Source organism: Penicillium hordei (genome assembly GCF_028827395.1).
Source record: "Penicillium hordei strain IBT 12815 chromosome Unknown utg000001l_segment0_segment0, whole genome shotgun sequence".
Classification (NCBI taxonomy): Eukaryota; Fungi; Ascomycota; class Eurotiomycetes; order Eurotiales; family Aspergillaceae; genus Penicillium; species Penicillium hordei.
Window position 1 is genome coordinate 8,357,679 of NW_026623142.1, and position 16,997 is coordinate 8,374,675.

General features: G+C 45.4%; 8 protein-coding genes across 8 annotated transcripts; 3 read left to right on the forward strand and 5 right to left on the reverse strand.

Annotated features, from left to right (window-relative positions):
• Positions 1-266: 266 nt before the first annotated feature.
• Positions 267-608, reverse strand: N7537_003178 (uncharacterized protein; the record flags this gene model as incomplete). The annotated part of the gene is made up of 1 exon (XM_056894236.1): positions 267-608. The coding sequence occupies one exon, from the start codon at positions 606-608 to the stop codon at positions 267-269; it is 342 nt and encodes a 113-aa protein (XP_056759231.1).
• A 947-nt stretch (positions 609-1,555) lies between these two features.
• N7537_003179 (uncharacterized protein) lies at positions 1,556-2,206 on the forward strand (the record flags this gene model as incomplete). The annotated part of the gene is made up of 1 exon (XM_056894237.1): positions 1,556-2,206. One exon carries the CDS (start codon positions 1,556-1,558, stop codon positions 2,204-2,206), a length of 651 nt encoding a protein of 216 aa, XP_056759232.1.
• Positions 2,207-2,486: 280 nt separating this feature from the next.
• N7537_003180 (uncharacterized protein) lies at positions 2,487-2,855 on the forward strand (the record flags this gene model as incomplete). Its single annotated transcript, XM_056894238.1, has 2 exons — positions 2,487-2,598; positions 2,638-2,855. The coding sequence occupies 2 exons, from the start codon at positions 2,487-2,489 to the stop codon at positions 2,853-2,855; spliced, it is 330 nt and encodes a 109-aa protein (XP_056759233.1).
• Positions 2,856-3,144: 289 nt separating this feature from the next.
• N7537_003181 (uncharacterized protein) lies at positions 3,145-3,972 on the reverse strand (the record flags this gene model as incomplete). Its single annotated transcript, XM_056894239.1, has 3 exons — positions 3,145-3,467; positions 3,531-3,664; positions 3,692-3,972. 3 exons carry the CDS (start codon positions 3,970-3,972, stop codon positions 3,145-3,147), a joined length of 738 nt encoding a protein of 245 aa, XP_056759234.1.
• A 742-nt stretch (positions 3,973-4,714) lies between these two features.
• On the reverse strand, positions 4,715-7,614 carry N7537_003182 (OPT family oligopeptide transporter; the record flags this gene model as incomplete). The annotated part of the gene is made up of 13 exons (XM_056894240.1): positions 4,715-5,338; positions 5,398-5,507; positions 5,568-5,764; positions 5,814-5,849; positions 5,902-6,017; positions 6,068-6,168; positions 6,218-6,335; positions 6,388-6,636; positions 6,701-6,825; positions 6,876-6,912; positions 6,962-7,035; positions 7,086-7,291; positions 7,346-7,614. The coding sequence occupies 13 exons, from the start codon at positions 7,612-7,614 to the stop codon at positions 4,715-4,717; spliced, it is 2,262 nt and encodes a 753-aa protein (XP_056759235.1).
• Positions 7,615-8,780: 1,166 nt separating this feature from the next.
• Positions 8,781-10,560, forward strand: N7537_003183 (M20 family metallopeptidase; the record flags this gene model as incomplete). The annotated part of the gene is made up of 3 exons (XM_056894241.1): positions 8,781-9,100; positions 9,152-10,353; positions 10,406-10,560. The coding sequence occupies 3 exons, from the start codon at positions 8,781-8,783 to the stop codon at positions 10,558-10,560; spliced, it is 1,677 nt and encodes a 558-aa protein (XP_056759236.1).
• Positions 10,561-11,899: 1,339 nt separating this feature from the next.
• On the reverse strand, positions 11,900-12,574 carry N7537_003184 (uncharacterized protein; the record flags this gene model as incomplete). Its single annotated transcript, XM_056894242.1, has 1 exon — positions 11,900-12,574. One exon carries the CDS (start codon positions 12,572-12,574, stop codon positions 11,900-11,902), a length of 675 nt encoding a protein of 224 aa, XP_056759237.1.
• A 2,934-nt stretch (positions 12,575-15,508) lies between these two features.
• On the reverse strand, positions 15,509-16,478 carry N7537_003185 (dienelactone hydrolase family protein; the record flags this gene model as incomplete). Its single annotated transcript, XM_056894243.1, has 5 exons — positions 15,509-15,548; positions 15,599-15,805; positions 15,865-15,926; positions 15,995-16,326; positions 16,385-16,478. The coding sequence occupies 5 exons, from the start codon at positions 16,476-16,478 to the stop codon at positions 15,509-15,511; spliced, it is 735 nt and encodes a 244-aa protein (XP_056759238.1).
• Between the last annotated feature and the right edge of the window lie 519 nt (positions 16,479-16,997).

Sequence of the window (16,997 nt, forward strand, 5' to 3'; positions counted from 1 at the left end):
CGTTTTACTTGGGGCGGGCCCTGGGCAAATCAGCGTCCAGGGATTACTACCGCCTTACCAATCCGCTGCCATACAGTTGCCCTTCAATGAAATCAACACAGTACTCATTTTTGGAGACAATCATCCTTTCAATTTGTTTTTATCGAGACTGGAAATTCGTCAAAATGTAGATTGGAAAACTGACAAATGCAGAAAAAGATGACTACCGTCCCAATCGCATAACCTTATTGTGCCGCATCCTGTCAACCACATGTTCAGTCGACCAACTAAACGTTCTCCATCTTATAAACCTCATAAGCAACCTCTTCATACGGATGCGCGGAGATCAAAGCATCGACTGCATTCAGCATAATACCCCGGCCAAGGCACATAATCTCAACCCTGACCTCCTCGCACCGTTCCAAAGCTCCGACAGCTCCGACCACCGGGTCTGCGCCCTCGTTGGGCAGAAATTGGCCCGTGCCAACAGTCTGGAAACAACATTTGGTATATTTACCACCTGGGAATGACCCTGCGCCTGTGGCGAAGATGGCTTCTTTACAGGGCTCCACGTTGGCGGTCGGGACGAAGAAGATGAGCTTGTAGCGCTCTGGAGTGGAGTTGGACATTTTGTGCTTTGAGTAGATGTAGCTCTGTCTGTGACTTCGTTCAGAGAGATTAAGTAGTCTTGCGCCTTGCTGGGGGTTTATTCTTGGGTTGATTGCTGCGAAGCTCGATGCCAGACGTAGGGTATAGGGTTTCTGGGACCGTAGTCGGGGCGGCAAAGTCGACCTCGTAAGGCTCCAGGTACCACAAAGGATGTTTCGGGGCATCAAATACTGTGTCGTGCAGCAGGGCTGACTGTCAGACAATAAGGGCACAAAGTGAGGAGTCGTCTAGGCATTGGTCCTATGAGGCCTGATTTACAAGGCACCAGTGATATCAACTAGTTATGCTAATCCCACGTCAAAGATTTGTTGATACGCCTTGGTGGAAAGCCCTCAAAAAGGATGACCGGGAGCTACCTGAAAGATTATCTTGTGTCCAGAAGATGGCCCTGGAATATTATTTATACCGAAATTGTTTACGTGAAAATCCCTCGGTCAAATAGTTGCGCCTGGCTTCTAGCCACCTGGGTAGTCGATCGTGATAGAGGCAACGATCTTAGTGAGGTAACACAAGAATAATATCCCCCTAGGGGGTCGCATGCACATTAAAGAAAGCTACAAAAACCAGAGCCCGTCCGTACTCTTCAACGCCATACAAGTTGATATTTGTCGCCTGACCCACAGTAGAGTTTCCAACGAATCCAAATTTTAGACCAGATCGGACAAGATATCTTTGCAGTGGGGATATACAGAGACCAATCACTTTTTGAACAACGGAGCTCGAATTAGTTGGCGTAGGCTAGCTACCATGGCTTTGGATGCCGTATTAGGCGGCGGCTGGAAGCAGATACATGTTATTCTGCTAGTTAAACCTCCCAATCCCTGATTTTTTTTCTCCTCAAGAAATCTCCATCTCCTCCCTGATACAAAACTTTCACTATACAATACTATTTTAATCATCTCTGAAAATGTCCGAACTATTGTTTGAAAGCCAAGAATCGAAGACAGGCCCCGACTGCGACGACTGCCCTTCACAATACGACTCATGCCAGCCAAGCCAAGATATACTCACGTCTGTTATTGAGAACGAGCGTACTCGCCGGATATTACTCCAAGGACTAGACAATCTGGGGCCGGAGCTCCTTAACTTACCAGAGAAAAAGCCCACCGACACTGATTACCTTCTACTTGAGGAGTTGTTTCAAGAGATGGGTCGGTTATTTACAGAGGCGGCCCAGATGGCTACAGAGTTGGCAGATATTTACAAGGAACGTATCGTTGGAAACACCGAACTCTATACCGCTATGTTGAGGCTTACTGTTAGTGAGTTCGACCAGATCTATGCTTCTTTAAGGCGGGATCCAAACCGGCAGATGCGACACGAGGGATACAATTCTCAACGCTCTTTGGGGACCAAGCAGATAGAGAGAGCTGAATATCCGTGCTCTTGTGACCAGTTCTTCGAGCTCTCGGCAGAGGAGGATAAGATCAATGATCAACTTGGCCAAAGCCTTCAATCCCATGATATGGCCAATGTTTCAAAGACGACTCATGATGCTCCTTCAAATCTACACAGGAGCCTTTGGAAGAGAGCTTTGAGGCATTTAGCTCGACCTTAATGGTGAAGTAGAACGAGGGTCTCTAGAGTGATCAAATTATGACAAAAATGCAGAATATTGGTGGTGTGCAGGTTATTTTTGAGGGCTTACTTTGAGATTCCAATAACCTCTTTCTTAAACAATTTGCTTATCCTGTGAGACAGAAGATTTTATATCGGTCTAAATGTCCAATGCTTAATACTTCTTCAAACATTCTTTTTCAAACCCACCATGATAGTAGATCAATGAGGATTTACTACAGGATCCAACTACAGTGGGCAAAGAGTCTACAGTGAAGAGTATGTCCAGGAGAATCAAGGTGCCCCAAGGCGCCGACAGTATACATTCAGACATAGTCACCCCCGAAGAGGGCCAGTCGACCAAAAGTAAAGAGAGACAGAAACAAAAGCAAAGTAAGACGAAGCAAAAGTAAAGATATCCAAAAGCAAAAGTAAAGACAGACAAGAACAAGAACAAGAACAAGAACAAGAACAAGAACAAGAACAAGAACAAGAACAAGAACAAGAACAAGAACAAGAACAAGAACAAGAACAAGAACAAGAACAAGAACAAGAACAAGAACAAGAACAAAAACAAAAACAAAACAACCTCTCTCTCACCTCCACCTCACACCTTCACCCAGTTTTCTTCCTTCATCTCACCTCGCTGAGGTTCTCGGAGAGAAGCAAAAACGGTCAAAAAGCCCCAGAGGAACGCCCCAAAAAAATCCACTCTTCGTCCCCTTCATATGCCGTTTTCATTCAGCTCACCTCGCTAAGGTTCTCGGAGCGAAGAAAACGGCCAAAACAACCGAGGAACGCCAAAAAAACCATCTCCTCCTCGTCCCCTATATGTGTGGTACTTCCGTTTTCATTCAAGCTCACCTCGCTAAGGTTCTCGGAGTGAAGAAAACGGACAAAACAACCGAGGAACGCCGTCAACTCAACATCCCTTTCCCTTCATGCAACCGGGGCAACCGCCGCCGTACTCCCCTCGTCGAGGACCTTCTTGAAACCATGGCTGACATTGCGCACAGTTGTGGTGGTGGCGGAGAGCGCAGGAGGGTCTCGCTTCTTGGGGCGGGGGAGAGGAGACGCCGCAGACACGACCACAGACGCGGGCGGGGCGGTGGGAGCAGGGGGAGGAGGGAGAAGCCTGTATCCCGGGGGAACCGGGATGAACTTCACCTTGTCACCAGTCAGGCTAGCCGGGTCGGGCGGGGTCACATTGGGGCCAGTGGCCTCTATTATGACGGGGAGAGGGCGGTCTTGAACATGATCCACTATTGTCAGCATTTACTACTAGGGCATAGGGACAATGATGAGGCTCTTGAGTTGTAACTTACCATCTCCCCGCAGCCACCTGCTGCTTAGGGCTGTCTGGGGGGTCAGAGCAGCCGCGGCCAAGGTATCGAGGCTGTGCCACGAGATGTCAGCCAAATGTGCATAAAGACCCTCCAGAATACCCCCAAAAGAGTTTCTACGGGGATTATGGTCTATAACTTACGGGATCCCCTCGGTCTTCTTGGGCTCCTCGCCCTCCTCCTCCTCCTTCTTCTTGGTCGCTTTGGTGTAAGCGAACCAAACTATGCCGCCCACGAGGACGGCTGCCACGAGAATAATCAAGGCCCAAAGGCCTCCTGGCAGCTTATTCAGGTCCTCGATGGCCGTGGAGGACTTGGAGGGCATGGAGGGAGTGGCGGAGGGAGCGGGTGGGTGGGTCGCAGAGGGGTGCACAACGAGGGTGCGGAAAATGGTAGTACTCATGGTGGTGTTGGTGTACTCCATATTGAGAATGTTTTGGAGACGAAAAACATCTGGGGCCAGGGGAAACCCGATATACCCTCTACCTAGCAGGTTCGTGCCTGCCGAATCTGTACTATTTACGTTGTAACTACGTCTGTAGCTTCCTATTCTATGAAGATAGCCCGACCTGGTCTTGCCTAAATGGTATCCTAGGGTGAAGGATAACCAAGGTACAAGTGAAGTGAGGGCTTGTCAGATTTCTGTCTCTGTAACTTAGCTTCTTTAGCTTAGCTCTCTACTCAATATCTCACATCGTACCATGCTCTTTTCAGCGTAGCCCTCTTGACATCAATAATCATAAATTGAGACTGTCTTGACCAACATTTTGCTTTTGTCTCTCTTTACTTTCAGTTTCGTCTCACTTTACATCATGGTTCATATTAGCAAACGATGGTATGGTTTAGCAAATCAGACTCATGAGAGCATACGAAGCCACAATGCCTGCTAGTCAGCTTCCATATTGACTAATGTGAGAGGAACAGACTTCCTGCTTATAGGGTTTAACACCATGTTCTTGATTGACGTGATACCTACAGTGTGAATATTCAATTTCAAATCTCTCAATAAGATGTATCTTCAAGCCCTGAATACACTGACATGTCTATAGACCGTTCATGCCCACTTTGAGATAGTAAACTTGCCCATAAGTAAGTCTCTATATAAAGCCCTAGATAAAGAATACCATTGTTAACTAGACAGATGTACTCTTAATTCTGTAACCCTATCACTTTAAGGCAAAGCATCTCTCAACACTATCAGCGTTGTTACCCCACCAATGCACCATCTTGGCACCGGTTGTCCCCAAAAAGATAAAGATAAACAATAGATTCGCGTTGAACCCAGTGTCCAATGCTGCACCACTGATATAGGCCCACTTATTCCAGAAAACCCTCCTATAACGATAGAGAAAGAAGTTGGTAAAAGTGCCGACGAGAAAGGTTGTGAACGGCCCAGTACTGAGGTTACCATAGAAAACTGCTGCCGATGCGAAGAATATAGTCGTATTCCACAGATCGAAACGAGCACGAGGGAACTTTTTGTGCAGTAGCCATATTACAAAGGGAGCAAGTGCACCTGCAAGGAAACCCCAGAGGATGGGTCTGAAGAAGTCCGAAGCGAAGAGCTTACGAGGGCCAACGAGAGCATACTGGATGCCGGCTGTGTTGTATGACTGGAAATCTTGACCGGTCCACTGACCGAGGGGGTCTTTCTTTTTGCCGCTGACGTAGTCGAATTTGGTGGCTATGACCCAGCGCATCACGCCATAGTTTATGGGAAGTGCAAGCATGTTGGCAATAACTTGGATTCCAATGACTTGTCGTGGAGGTAAGTGAAGGTAATGCCCAATCTGGAATCAATAATAATCAGTCTTCTATCACTAATGAATGGCATGGTGAACGATCAAACCTTTTGATCTTCTAGAACTATACGAGCATCGTACCATACATTTCCAGAGATAATTCGATAAGCAAGTTGGCCCAAAGGATGACGTGATGAACCCTTCACATCAATCATATCTGTAGAGGTGAACCAGTCAGTTGGAAGTAGCTATAGGACTTAGGCTCACGTCAACTTACATCCATAAATAAGCTCGTTGAAGTAGCCGACCTTTATGGAGAAGCCCGATATGGCATATACGAAGCTCATCGGTAACATTGATACTGCACCGAAACCTAATGCCACGAAGTACGTCCAGATCGGCATGTAGATTGTCTTGGAAACAACGACACCAAGAAGCATTAGGGTTGGTACCAGAGTAAGTGCAACCCATTCCCTGTCATTCCTTTTAGTTAAAACCGTAACAAAGAATGGGAGGATCTTACCACTTCGTGATACTGGGGTACCGGTGGATGATACGGCTAAAAGTCGTCAATTACAGAATTCCGATAAATTGGAACCATGCATAAATACCTCAATCTATCCTGATAATAGGCTCCTGATTGCTTTCTGGCTTTCCACATTCGGTATATCTTCGGGCCTAGAAACAGACCGCACCAAGCGAAAGACGACATATACGAGGCCACCCACTGCGAGAAATTTAGTAAAGAAGGAATGTAGTAAAGCGAAAGTTGTTTACCATAAACATCTGCCACGTATACTGAGCCCCCGAGTAGGCAAGGCCCACTTCATCGTATTTTGTCTCGTTAAAGTGTTGCATGCCGTTAGAATCAAGGTAGACTTGAAGATCATCAGTATACATCCTATAATTTCATAGTGAGATACCCACTCAGATCATTGAACGGATATACTGTTCCATTCTTCATGAATACCCCGTTGGACATAATGTTATAAGTCGGTGACCCCCAAAGGTTCCCGAAATACGCAATAGGAATCAAGATCCAACACTGGAAGAGATCAGAAGATAGCCTTTCGATACAGGATATTGTCTCAACTTACCGTCAAAACAAATGTCAAGAAGATAATCACTTGTACACTGTAGGGATATGTGATAACCACCGAAGTGATGTTGGACCAATCAAGAGTTATGTTTAGCAATCCCATGCCACCGCGCCCAGCTCCGATAAAGTTGACAGTATGATTGCGACTAGCAAACCAACAAAGAGGAGCCAGAGATGCTACAAAGGGAAAGATGTATTCCGGCAGGAATTGCCAAACAAATGTAGCCAGGAGTAGTATCCAAAATACCTAATGACAATATTCAATTAGCCGGTTCAAAGGAAATGTGATCATGGCTGAGAGAAATACGTACCTTAACCTGCTCCCGCGCTCTTGTCTGGTCAGGTCTATTCTTGGCATCCATGCTTCGGTATAAGGTCACTTGTTGTAAGGACAGAGGAAATATGAATTCAGGATCATCAATTAGGACTCCGCGAACTAGATAGGTCAATTTCCATTCAGTACCAGATACCATGAAAAGGACCTACCCATTGCAGCAAATGCAAATCCAAGCAAAGAACAACCCTGGTCTTGAATTAGTATGTCCTTTCAGTCTGTTGAGGTTCGAGCCTACCCATCCAAAAAATAAAGCAACTGCCGGGTTCATAGTGATATTGTAGTATAATGCAGCATTTGTAGGCAAAAAGGCTTTTGAGATTAGCAATGCTGGCATGTCAAGAGAGATCTAGATTTCTTACTAGCCCATTGACCCTGACTTCCAGCATTGGCGGCAATGCCAACAATTGCGTGCTCCTTGGTCGACCAAGGGCCCGGATTTAAAGAGAACGAAAATCTTCCCAATGGCACCCTATAGGCAGGCAGGACACGTGCCATGAATCGACCGAGGGGGTCAGACGCTAAAATCACAAAGAATACTGGAAACGGAGCGTATGTTGTTCGAAAGCTAGTAGGTTGTAAGCTGAGAGTTTGCTGCCAATTTTCCGCCCGCGAAACTCACTAGGATAATTGAGAAACAATACTACCAATTGTGCAAAATAGTGCTGATAGAAGAATCGAGCGGAAGGTCAAGACTGGAAGTGATGGGTCGTCCTCAAAGCCAACGACCGTCCGCACCAGCTCAGGTATGTCCTTGAATTCAGCGGAATCGAAGTCATACTGCGACTCGTCGAAAGAGTCAACTTCCTTTTTATCAATTGAGGCGAGATTTTTGACATCGAGGCGCTGAACGCTCTCAGGAAGCTCCTGTGGTTCTTGTCCTTGTGACATGTTGGTGTGAGGTTTACTGTCTGAAAGGATGCAGCTGCTGAGGTCAATCGTTTCCTACTTAAGTTGTGCTCAAACGGGTATTTCCCGGGACTTCTGTGGTGATAGATAGGAATCGTGCAATGCTTGGCCCAGATGATAACAGCACTGCGTGGAAGAGGGTCCTAGATAGGAAACCCTCCGCTCGGGATATAACAAAGTCTTCTTACTAGGTGAAGCCCATCCACCTTTTCCCGGGGTTACTTGAACAGGAAAGGTGTGCCACAAAGGACATTTTTAAACCATCCGCAATGATTGAGGAGCACTTTGTAAGCTAGGGACAAATGCAGGCAATATTTTGACTATGCTAGATGGGGTTCGGGATTTCACAACGGCAAATGGATATGTAGGGCGAAAAATGACAGACCCCGACATTGGTTCGATAACTTTTAATCTAAGTTTTGAGAGTTTGATGCTTCCCTTGCCCTGGACATTTCCGTCCATCGGTCTTTACCTATCGCTGTCGTTCTTGTTGTGGATGGTGGGTATGGTACAAGAATAGGGTGGAAGGTGCAATGAGGGGAAGCCGAGTTCGGCCTCGAGAGAGCTTGTCAAAGGTAAATACTAGCTTCACTCTCCACTGATTATCTCAGGCCTTAATTATAACGGCATAGGATTCATGAGTTGCCAGATTGCCTAACTTTAAGCCGGTTCCTATTCTATATCTTTCCTGCTCCACAAGATAAGGTCCCATTTTTCTTCAAATATGTTAGAACAAGGTGTTCTGTTCGAACGAGAAAGAAACGCCAAGATGTCAAAGCGAAGAATAGTTGAGATGAAATATGACGCCATGGCTGGGGGATATTAGTTGCTACCTATATACTTAGTACTTCAAGTGAGAATAGGATTGTCTTGGAATCGTAACCAAACTTAGCATGAAATGCATGCATGTCGTAAACTCTTGGTGGTATTCCATCATCAAGTCTTAGTAAACTACATTGTAAATATTCGATTGTCTTAGTGTCTTACTGGTTGCCCATTATCATTTCCCAGGGTCTCTCCCCTTTAAAAGTGCGGTTTTCGTTAAAACCTTTTTATTCTCTCTTCGTTTCCCATTATCTATCAATTTATATTGTGGAAGTGGGTTGACTTCCGAAACTTAACTTAGAAACATGGCGTCTCTACGCTTAATGGTCCTGGCAAATGGCATTGTTGGTGCTTCGGCTTTCGTGCTGCCCTTTCTTGGTCAGACTCCGATGACAGTTGGAAATCCGGGTTCTGATTTCATATGTGATCTACCTCCTATTCTTGATCCTGCCAATGATGGGTTACCCTCGGCAGTGAGCTTGTTTTCGTCAGATGAGGCGTTGGAACGGCAGGTAAAACGTCATCAGGCCATTGTGAAGGTTCCGTCAGTCTCCTACGACGATTTAGGCGAAATCGGCGAGGATGAGCGATGGCTTCCGTTTTACAAGCTTTTTCCAGTTCTCCAAAAGTTGTATCCCACAGTGTAAGCTAAAAGCCCACCGTGAAAATCGTCTTCGCAGCTGATCACTCCAAGTCACAAGCGTGCAAAGCTAGAGAAAATCAATACCTTCGGGCTGCTTTACACATTTGAAGGCTCAGATCGAACGCTGAAGCCAACCCTCCTTACCGCCCATCAGGACGTGGTCCCCGTTGCTGATGCATCCACGTGGACTTATCCACCTTTCGAAGCTCATTTCGATGGCGAATTTATCTGGGGCCGGGGTGCATCCGATGATAAGAACAGTCTTTCAGCCATCCTCTCTGCCGTAGAAGGTCTCCTGTCCGAGTCTGATTGGAAACCTAGACGAACCCTCATCCTAGCATTCGGATTTGATGAGGAAGTTGGTCTCAACCAAGGTGCTGGACAGATCAGCAAGATACTTAAGAAGAGATATGGTGACGATAGTTTTGCTATCATCCTTGACGAGGGTGGTTTTGGCTCAGAGCCTCTTGATGACAATACCATATATGTCCACCCTGCAATCACCGAGAAGGGCCATTCCAATCTCTTCTTCGAGCTTCATACCAAGGGTGGCCACAGTTCTGTTCCACTACCACATACGGGAATCGGCATCATTTCCGAGATTGTTGTTGCGCTCGAGGCCGATCCGTACCAGCCTAAAATTATCAAGAACAGTCCCATTCACAAACGTCTGATTTGTCAAGCGCGATACTCTCCTAACACCCAGCCCAAGATCGAAGAGCTATTGCGGAATGATGATTTTGATGCACTAGCCACTGAATTCGCCAGCACTAGCTCATTGAATCGGTTCGTTGTTCAAACCTCACAGGCTATTGATCTAATCAACGGTGGGGTAAAAATCAATGCCATGCCAGAGGTCGTTACCCTGGCTGCCAACTACCGTGTTGCACACCATGAAAGGCCGGTACAGGTTCAACACAAGGCTATTCAAGTGATTGCAAACGTAGTTGAGAAGTATGGTCTTCAGGTGGATGCATTCAAAGGCGACAAAGAATATCAGGATTATGTCGCAGAGCTTTATCCTAGCGATATACCACATCACAGCGATCTAAAGCGCCATGATGAAGTTGACTACAACGGCACTCTTGTCATCAGAGCCACAAAAGCCGGAGCCGCACCGGTGTCTCCCGTTAGTGGTCCTATTTGGGAAGTTTTTTCGGGGACAATTCAACACGCTTTTGCGAGAGACAATAAAACTGTCGTGCCAGTAGGAGACGTCATGACCGGTAATACCGACACTCGGCATTACCTCAGTAAGTCTCACTCTGGTTCAGCGCATATATCACATACTGATTGTATTACCAGGCCTTTCCCGCAGTGTATTTAGGTGGACCCCATCGATCAGCCGGGGACTGGACAATATTCACACTGTCGATGAGCGTGTCAGTATCCTTGACCACTTGAGCGCCGTTAGATTCTACTATGACTTCATTCGCAACTTCGATACTGCGGATGTATAAGAATATGTCAACGTTGGGATATAAGTAGAAGGAAGCGAGTTTATCCACATAAAATTCAAGTTACTCAATAAGCAGCAGGATTGCCGAGAACCGGAGGGTGCAATGGCACCGGAACAGAGGGAAGATGAAGCATCCTGTGGGCACTCAACTAGGCTACGTACGACAAAAATATAAGGACACTCATTCATGTACTTAGCCTAGTTCTGCATCTTCAATCATACACTGTTACTTTACTTGTATTTACACTTCCGAACTTCGGAGAGACTTTACTTGATTATAACTTGACAACACTCATGAGTAGCCCGATACCCAGATATAGAAGCATTCAGTGCTCTATTTGTGTTCTGTTCCTCGATACCTCAATAGGACTCATCCCGCAGTAAGGCCAATTAAGCAACGGCCCAGTTGAGAATAGATATTGTTGGTGTTAGAAGGTTGAGAAGCGTAAGGCAAATATAACCCTCAACCCTTCTAACTTGACTGTGACCGGTTGATCGTGCGTAACATGTCCCCATTCTACAAGGTTGTTCCAAATGTACGATCAATTACTGCCGTTTCTAAGAGATAAAAGATGGTTAGGTAGGTTATCGGATTTTATAGAAAAACATGGTGATAGTATCAACATTAAGTTACCCAAATGCCATGTGACAGCAAGCGCAAACTACAAAAGCCCGTATAATGCCAAGATATGATTTTCTTCATGTGCAGGATCCTTAGCTATTTGATCGGTAGTATGCCTTCCTAAAATATCATCACTATCCCAATTCCCGCATTCATCAACGTTGTATAGGGCGTGCCGATGGATCGTGCCGAGCTAGATCGATCAATAAAAGTAGTAGACTCACAAATTTGTTCTGATTCGCGCCCCCAATTCGTTACATTCTATAAAAAGTCTCTTGCCATGGTGTCTACTTGATCCGATTCATCACATACGCCTTCTTCATTCTTCAGCTAAGCCTATGCTGTTCAACTAAGCCGATGCATTTAGGATCCATCCAATGATCTGTGCCGCTATGTAGATCGTATATGACGTGTAGCAAATATCTGCGCATTCTTTTCAGAATAGAATATTCTAGTTACCTGCCAATTAGATGACCAGACCCCTGAAGATTCAATAAATTTGACAAATAAATGAGCAAACACCACGGCGCTACCGAATAGTTTCATTTCACACGGTAATTTTTAGCATGAATTAAAGCTCTTATTACATGCAATTTAACACCCAATATCCCTAAACACAGCATTGTAATATTTTGTTCTTGATCTGCACCAGGCCCATATAACAACGCTCCAGATCATCTCATGTATGGGTCTGCATCAATATACACCTGCAATCTGTCTAAAACCAGCTTCCAAAATCGAAAAATTCATCTATGTCTCCAAGTTTGAATTCCCCAGCATTGAATATATCTGTCAACGATTCGCCGCTGATTTCCAAGTGCTCGGTGTTGCCTATACCAAGACCATTGCCCACGGTCACAGCAGAACCATCTTGGTGAGAGCCAAAGGGTTGAGCTTGCCAATGTTGGTCAGAGGGCCCTGGGGCAGTCGCATTTGGCATAGGTGGGGACTGAATATCTTCTGTAACAGCCTGGATCTGTAAATGGGGAGTTTGGCCGGGCGATTGGGGACGTTGGCTTCCAGGAGCGTTGGTTTCTATAGTTTGTATCTTCGGTTGGATTGTAGCCCACTCAATCGTTTCATTCATTGAGGAAGATAGCGCCTGACCTATCTGGGGATACTGATGCTTTTCTCTCCTGAGGCCCGAATTATGAATGCCTTCGTCGGATTGCTGAATCAAACCAGCAGCCAATGGAAGAAGACTGGGCCTTCTTAAGTGAGAATCGGGCCTCTCTGAAAATACCATTCCCGCGAGCGAAGCAGTATATGAGTCATTGGGAAGACCGCAATTGTGTTCGGGTGTTTCCATTAAACGCACATTCGGCATCTCGGAGTCAAAGTCAAGCAACCTGTCGCGAACCATTTGCAGATTTTCCGGAAGGGTCGTGGTCATGGTCTTCGGTAAGTGTGTCAGACAAGCATAGATATGTAAGGCACGGAAGTAGGGTTGGCACTCACCACTAGTATGAATTTGAACCGACTAGCAGGGTAGCTTTGCTTCGCTAGTTTGTCTAATAACTTCCTTCCAGTTGCCAAGCTTTTGAACAATGACTCTGGTTGGAATGAGCCTCGGGAAGCAAGTATAGTGTAGAAGAGCGTTACGACGGAGCTGCATAGCATGCGCATAGCTGGCCAGTTGCCTCCACACAGAAGGTCTCGCTTACACATGTCTTCACACAGTAATACGATATTTTGGCTAGCCTGGATGCATGCGATGGCATAACAAGACGACTCTTCACCGTAATAAGGACTTTGCTCGGAATTCCTGAACATATATTGTAGAAAGGGCCGATAGAGATAGAGACGAACGTAAGCATAAGAAATACAGAGTACATACTGAGCCCTATAAAAGGTCAGTGATGAGCAAGAAGGTAGCGAGAAGTACGTTTACCTTAGGAGTCTCGGTTCTCTGCAACATGTTCCTAGCAGGTACCCCCGAGGTATGGTATCAGCCCATTCTTTAAGGTCATCTTTGATTCTGCGTAATTTCTCGAAATTTGCAGCATATGGTGTCGAAGCATGCAACTGATCATAGCCCAAGTCTTCAGCAGAATACATTTGCCTTGTGACCTTATCCCGAATCATTTGAAGTCGATAGGAGGCATTTGCACCGGAAATATGGCAGATCTCATTTTGTGGCTGTGTCGATATATATCTGCTTGTGATGTAAGCATCGTTGACCTCTCTTGGAAATTCCTGGTCTATATCGTTATTACTTAAAGGCCTTGGCAATCCGCAACAAGAGGCGACATTATCGACAAGAAGCCACAAGGCCCAAAATAACCTCTTGCCGATTTCTTGAGAGATCAGGTCATGGTTAGTGTTAAGAGACCGATGGAGGCCCATTCGAACCGCAATTGACAATGAAGCACAAAGATATGTATAACAGGTCGAGATTCGGTTTGTGGTGAGAAGGAACAGATTCATGAAGACGATGGCTTGAAGAGAGACAAGATCTCGACAATTCGCGATATCCTGCAGTTGCCTGCTTGTGGAAAAATATTCTGAACTATCGGAACGTAAGTGGCGGGTTAAAGGCATCGTGGCACACTGATAAAAAATACCCCTTTGCGATCATTTCGTGGCTGTCTTGATTTTCCAAATCTGGTTCCATGAACAAACAGCCATAGGCAAGGACTGCGTAAAGAAGTGGCAAGAATAGCACCTCCCTTGTCCCATATTCCAATCTGTCAAGGGAATAAATCAAATTGAAGGAAATATTAAAGCTTGGTCGGTGTATAATAGGCTGCAGTATCTGTGCATCCAAAGCTGCATCCACCAGTTTCCTTGCTAGTTCTTTCGTGGGTAAGTTGACTTGATCTGATGTTTGCCTATTGGACTCAAAGAGTCCTGGTAAGGACCTGTCTGGAGGGAGTTGACTGCACGTTATTTCACCACCATCCCAATCGCACAGCTTTGTCTTGAGGTCTTGAATGAACGTTCGATCTCCAGATCGGCCCTGGAACTCGATTTCACCTTGCTCGATGATATGGTATGCTGTTCCATACTTTCTATCTTCTGGTGGGTTGACATTGCTATTGTTATGTGGTTTGGGGGTAGCGGGGTATTGCCCGTGATTCGCATTGTGAGAACTGATGGACGCTGTTACTGTCGGGACTGCGACTGTTGAAGACTTTGCCGGTGCTAGCGGCATAAGTGACTCCATGGCCCTCAACCTGCTTTCGAGGAAGACTATTCGATCGGAAGAAATCCCTGACTTTTTTCGCCTTGGAAGAGGCTGAACGTAGACGCAATCTTAGGAAATCAGTTTCATATAATGCACGCAACTTATAAAACTCCTAGCATACCATAGAATGATGACGTGCATTGGCTGCATGGATTTCGTCTGTCACATTTGATTTTGCGCTGGCGACAAGATTCGCAGGATCTCCTTTTTCGGTCATTGTCGCCTTTTGCCGTTTGGGCTTCAGAGGTGGTGGTTTGACCGCTGGTCACCGAAATTTGGGAACAACGATATTGACTGTTAGAATAACTGGAAACTGTAGTTTTTGAATTCCTTTCAAGCGCCATAATTAAGATCTGGTCCTCGCCGACTTGAAGGGCAACTGCCTTGTACAGAACAAGGAAAGTGGTAAAATGGCTGTATTTCGTTTCACAACGACAGTTCTTGTTCCCGTTAAATCCGACCTACCTAAAACCTAACCTAGTCCGGTTTAGCTTCGGGTTAGTTAGGCCTTGCCGAAGTCTAGAAAACAACGTGGACCGCCTAGTTTCTATACAAGGACGGTGATTATGGATTGCTCTGTCTGTATAGGCCATCCAAGATTTACCAACTTACTGTACCTTGTCGGTATCCAAGTTCATTCCAATTTTCATCCAACGCAGTTTTCTTTTCTCCATATCAGGCGTCTGGTCCTAAAGATGTCATGTAACCAACCTAGCTTTGCCTATCATTCCAGTAAAGAATTAATAATGTTCTAGCAAAGACATCAATAAAATACAAGATCAGTGGACCTGACTGATTAGGTGCTCGTAGATAGTATAATCAAATAAAGTGCTTCGTTATTTGCCTTTAGGTATCTGCCAAAAATTCAAATCCCACATCTACAACATGGCTCCCTTCATCTCTCCACAGAGGCTTAAGCTTTTTTTAAAAGAGTTTAGTGGAAGAGAAACCTTACTTTCCACGTGGTCAATTTCTAAGAACATAGAACATTTTGAAATCACTGGCTGATGGACCGAGATGATCGCTACCTTCTATCAACTTAGCAGTTTTATAGAGCGAATCAACATATCTTGTTATTCAACTGATAGGGACTCAACAGAAATAGGGCTCGATGGGCGTGCGTGCTGAATACAAAGTGCCTTATAGCCATCGCTCGAAAAAGGCGGCCACCTGCTTATATCTGCGCACTGTCAGAAATGAAAATGCAATTTGCCATGCGAAATCACTTACCCTCTAGTAAACTCCAGAAGATTGTTCTCGTCCTCAAGGTTTGCTCGTGCTCCCATCCAGCCATGGAACATCGTACCGTATAGCTCAAATTCGGAGTGGTCCGGCAAAGCTTCCTTGTACGGCTGTAAGATGTCTGCAGGTTCATCAGGGGATACCAGGCAAATGTGCGGTATAGACATGCGTTTAGCATCTGCAATGTTCAAAAGCCTAAGCATGCAGTCAGCAATAGGTGGACCTCTCAATCAGGACAAAGGCATGTCACTCACGCAGGATGGGTTTGACCAGAAGCCACAAATGGCGTCTGATCAGCGGAAGCCAATGCAGCGAGCTAGGCAGGAGGTTAGTAAATTTCAATCCCCGAGACCTTTCTCGGTTTGTGGGAATAGAAATTCGTACCTTTCCACCCCAGCATAATCCTAACACAGCCCATTTTTCAACCGTGGTATAAAGACTCTTAGCTTCGTTTGCTACGGAATAGAGGGTTGCTAGGTTCTTTTCAGGGCTTGCCTTTCTCGCAAAGAACCCCATCATGCTGTCTCTTTTTTCGGCAGTATCCATCCCCACCCATTCAATATTAGCTGCTTCCCCATTGAAGAAGTCTGGGATAATAACCAGACAGTTCAATTCTTTTGCAAGGAGCGCGGCTCCTTGCTTGGTCTGTTGGTAGAGCCCAAAGATATCATACACAAGCACCACGCCTCGTTTGGCGCTCCGATTACCGAACACGTCTGCATGTAGAAACGTTAATCAATAATGAGATATGTGTATTCAAGAAATTGTACGAACACAGGTTAATTCCTGCCGCTTGGTCGATTTGATCCTCCGAGACAACAGCTGGCTCTCCTTTGGGGGGTTTGTTGCAGCATGCTTGGCTTGCCATCGTGTCAGGTAGAGATAAGAACTAATATATTTGGAGGGTACAGAATATGTGAACGTAGAATATTCCTCTGTTACACATTACTGAGCAATACTAGAGTATATTTACTACTCGGATCTACAGTATAAGCATACTATGTTCGGGAATTAGACCAATCTGGAGATAAGGGTAAACTCCGTCTGGTCCCTTATTGGCCTTTTTTGTCCGCAATTCAGGTTAGACTCGGATTTTTTTTCGCATTTTTTGACTATTTCGAGATGGCGCTAACCCCAAGTGCGCAATTTGCTGGCACCGAGGTTCTACGTAGTTCTTTTAATGTATCTACTACCACGAGAAGAAAAAGAAAAGGCATTATGGCAGCCATTATGAAGGTCATTGATCATCACCATTTACTTCGATTGGACAGTTAATTGTTTGTTTTCCTTCATCTCCTTTATCTCATCATCTTTGCTTCTCGAGTGACTATTTTGACCGCGGTGCCATCAATCCTGCGATCTGATAATGGTAGAGCAAGATGAAGAA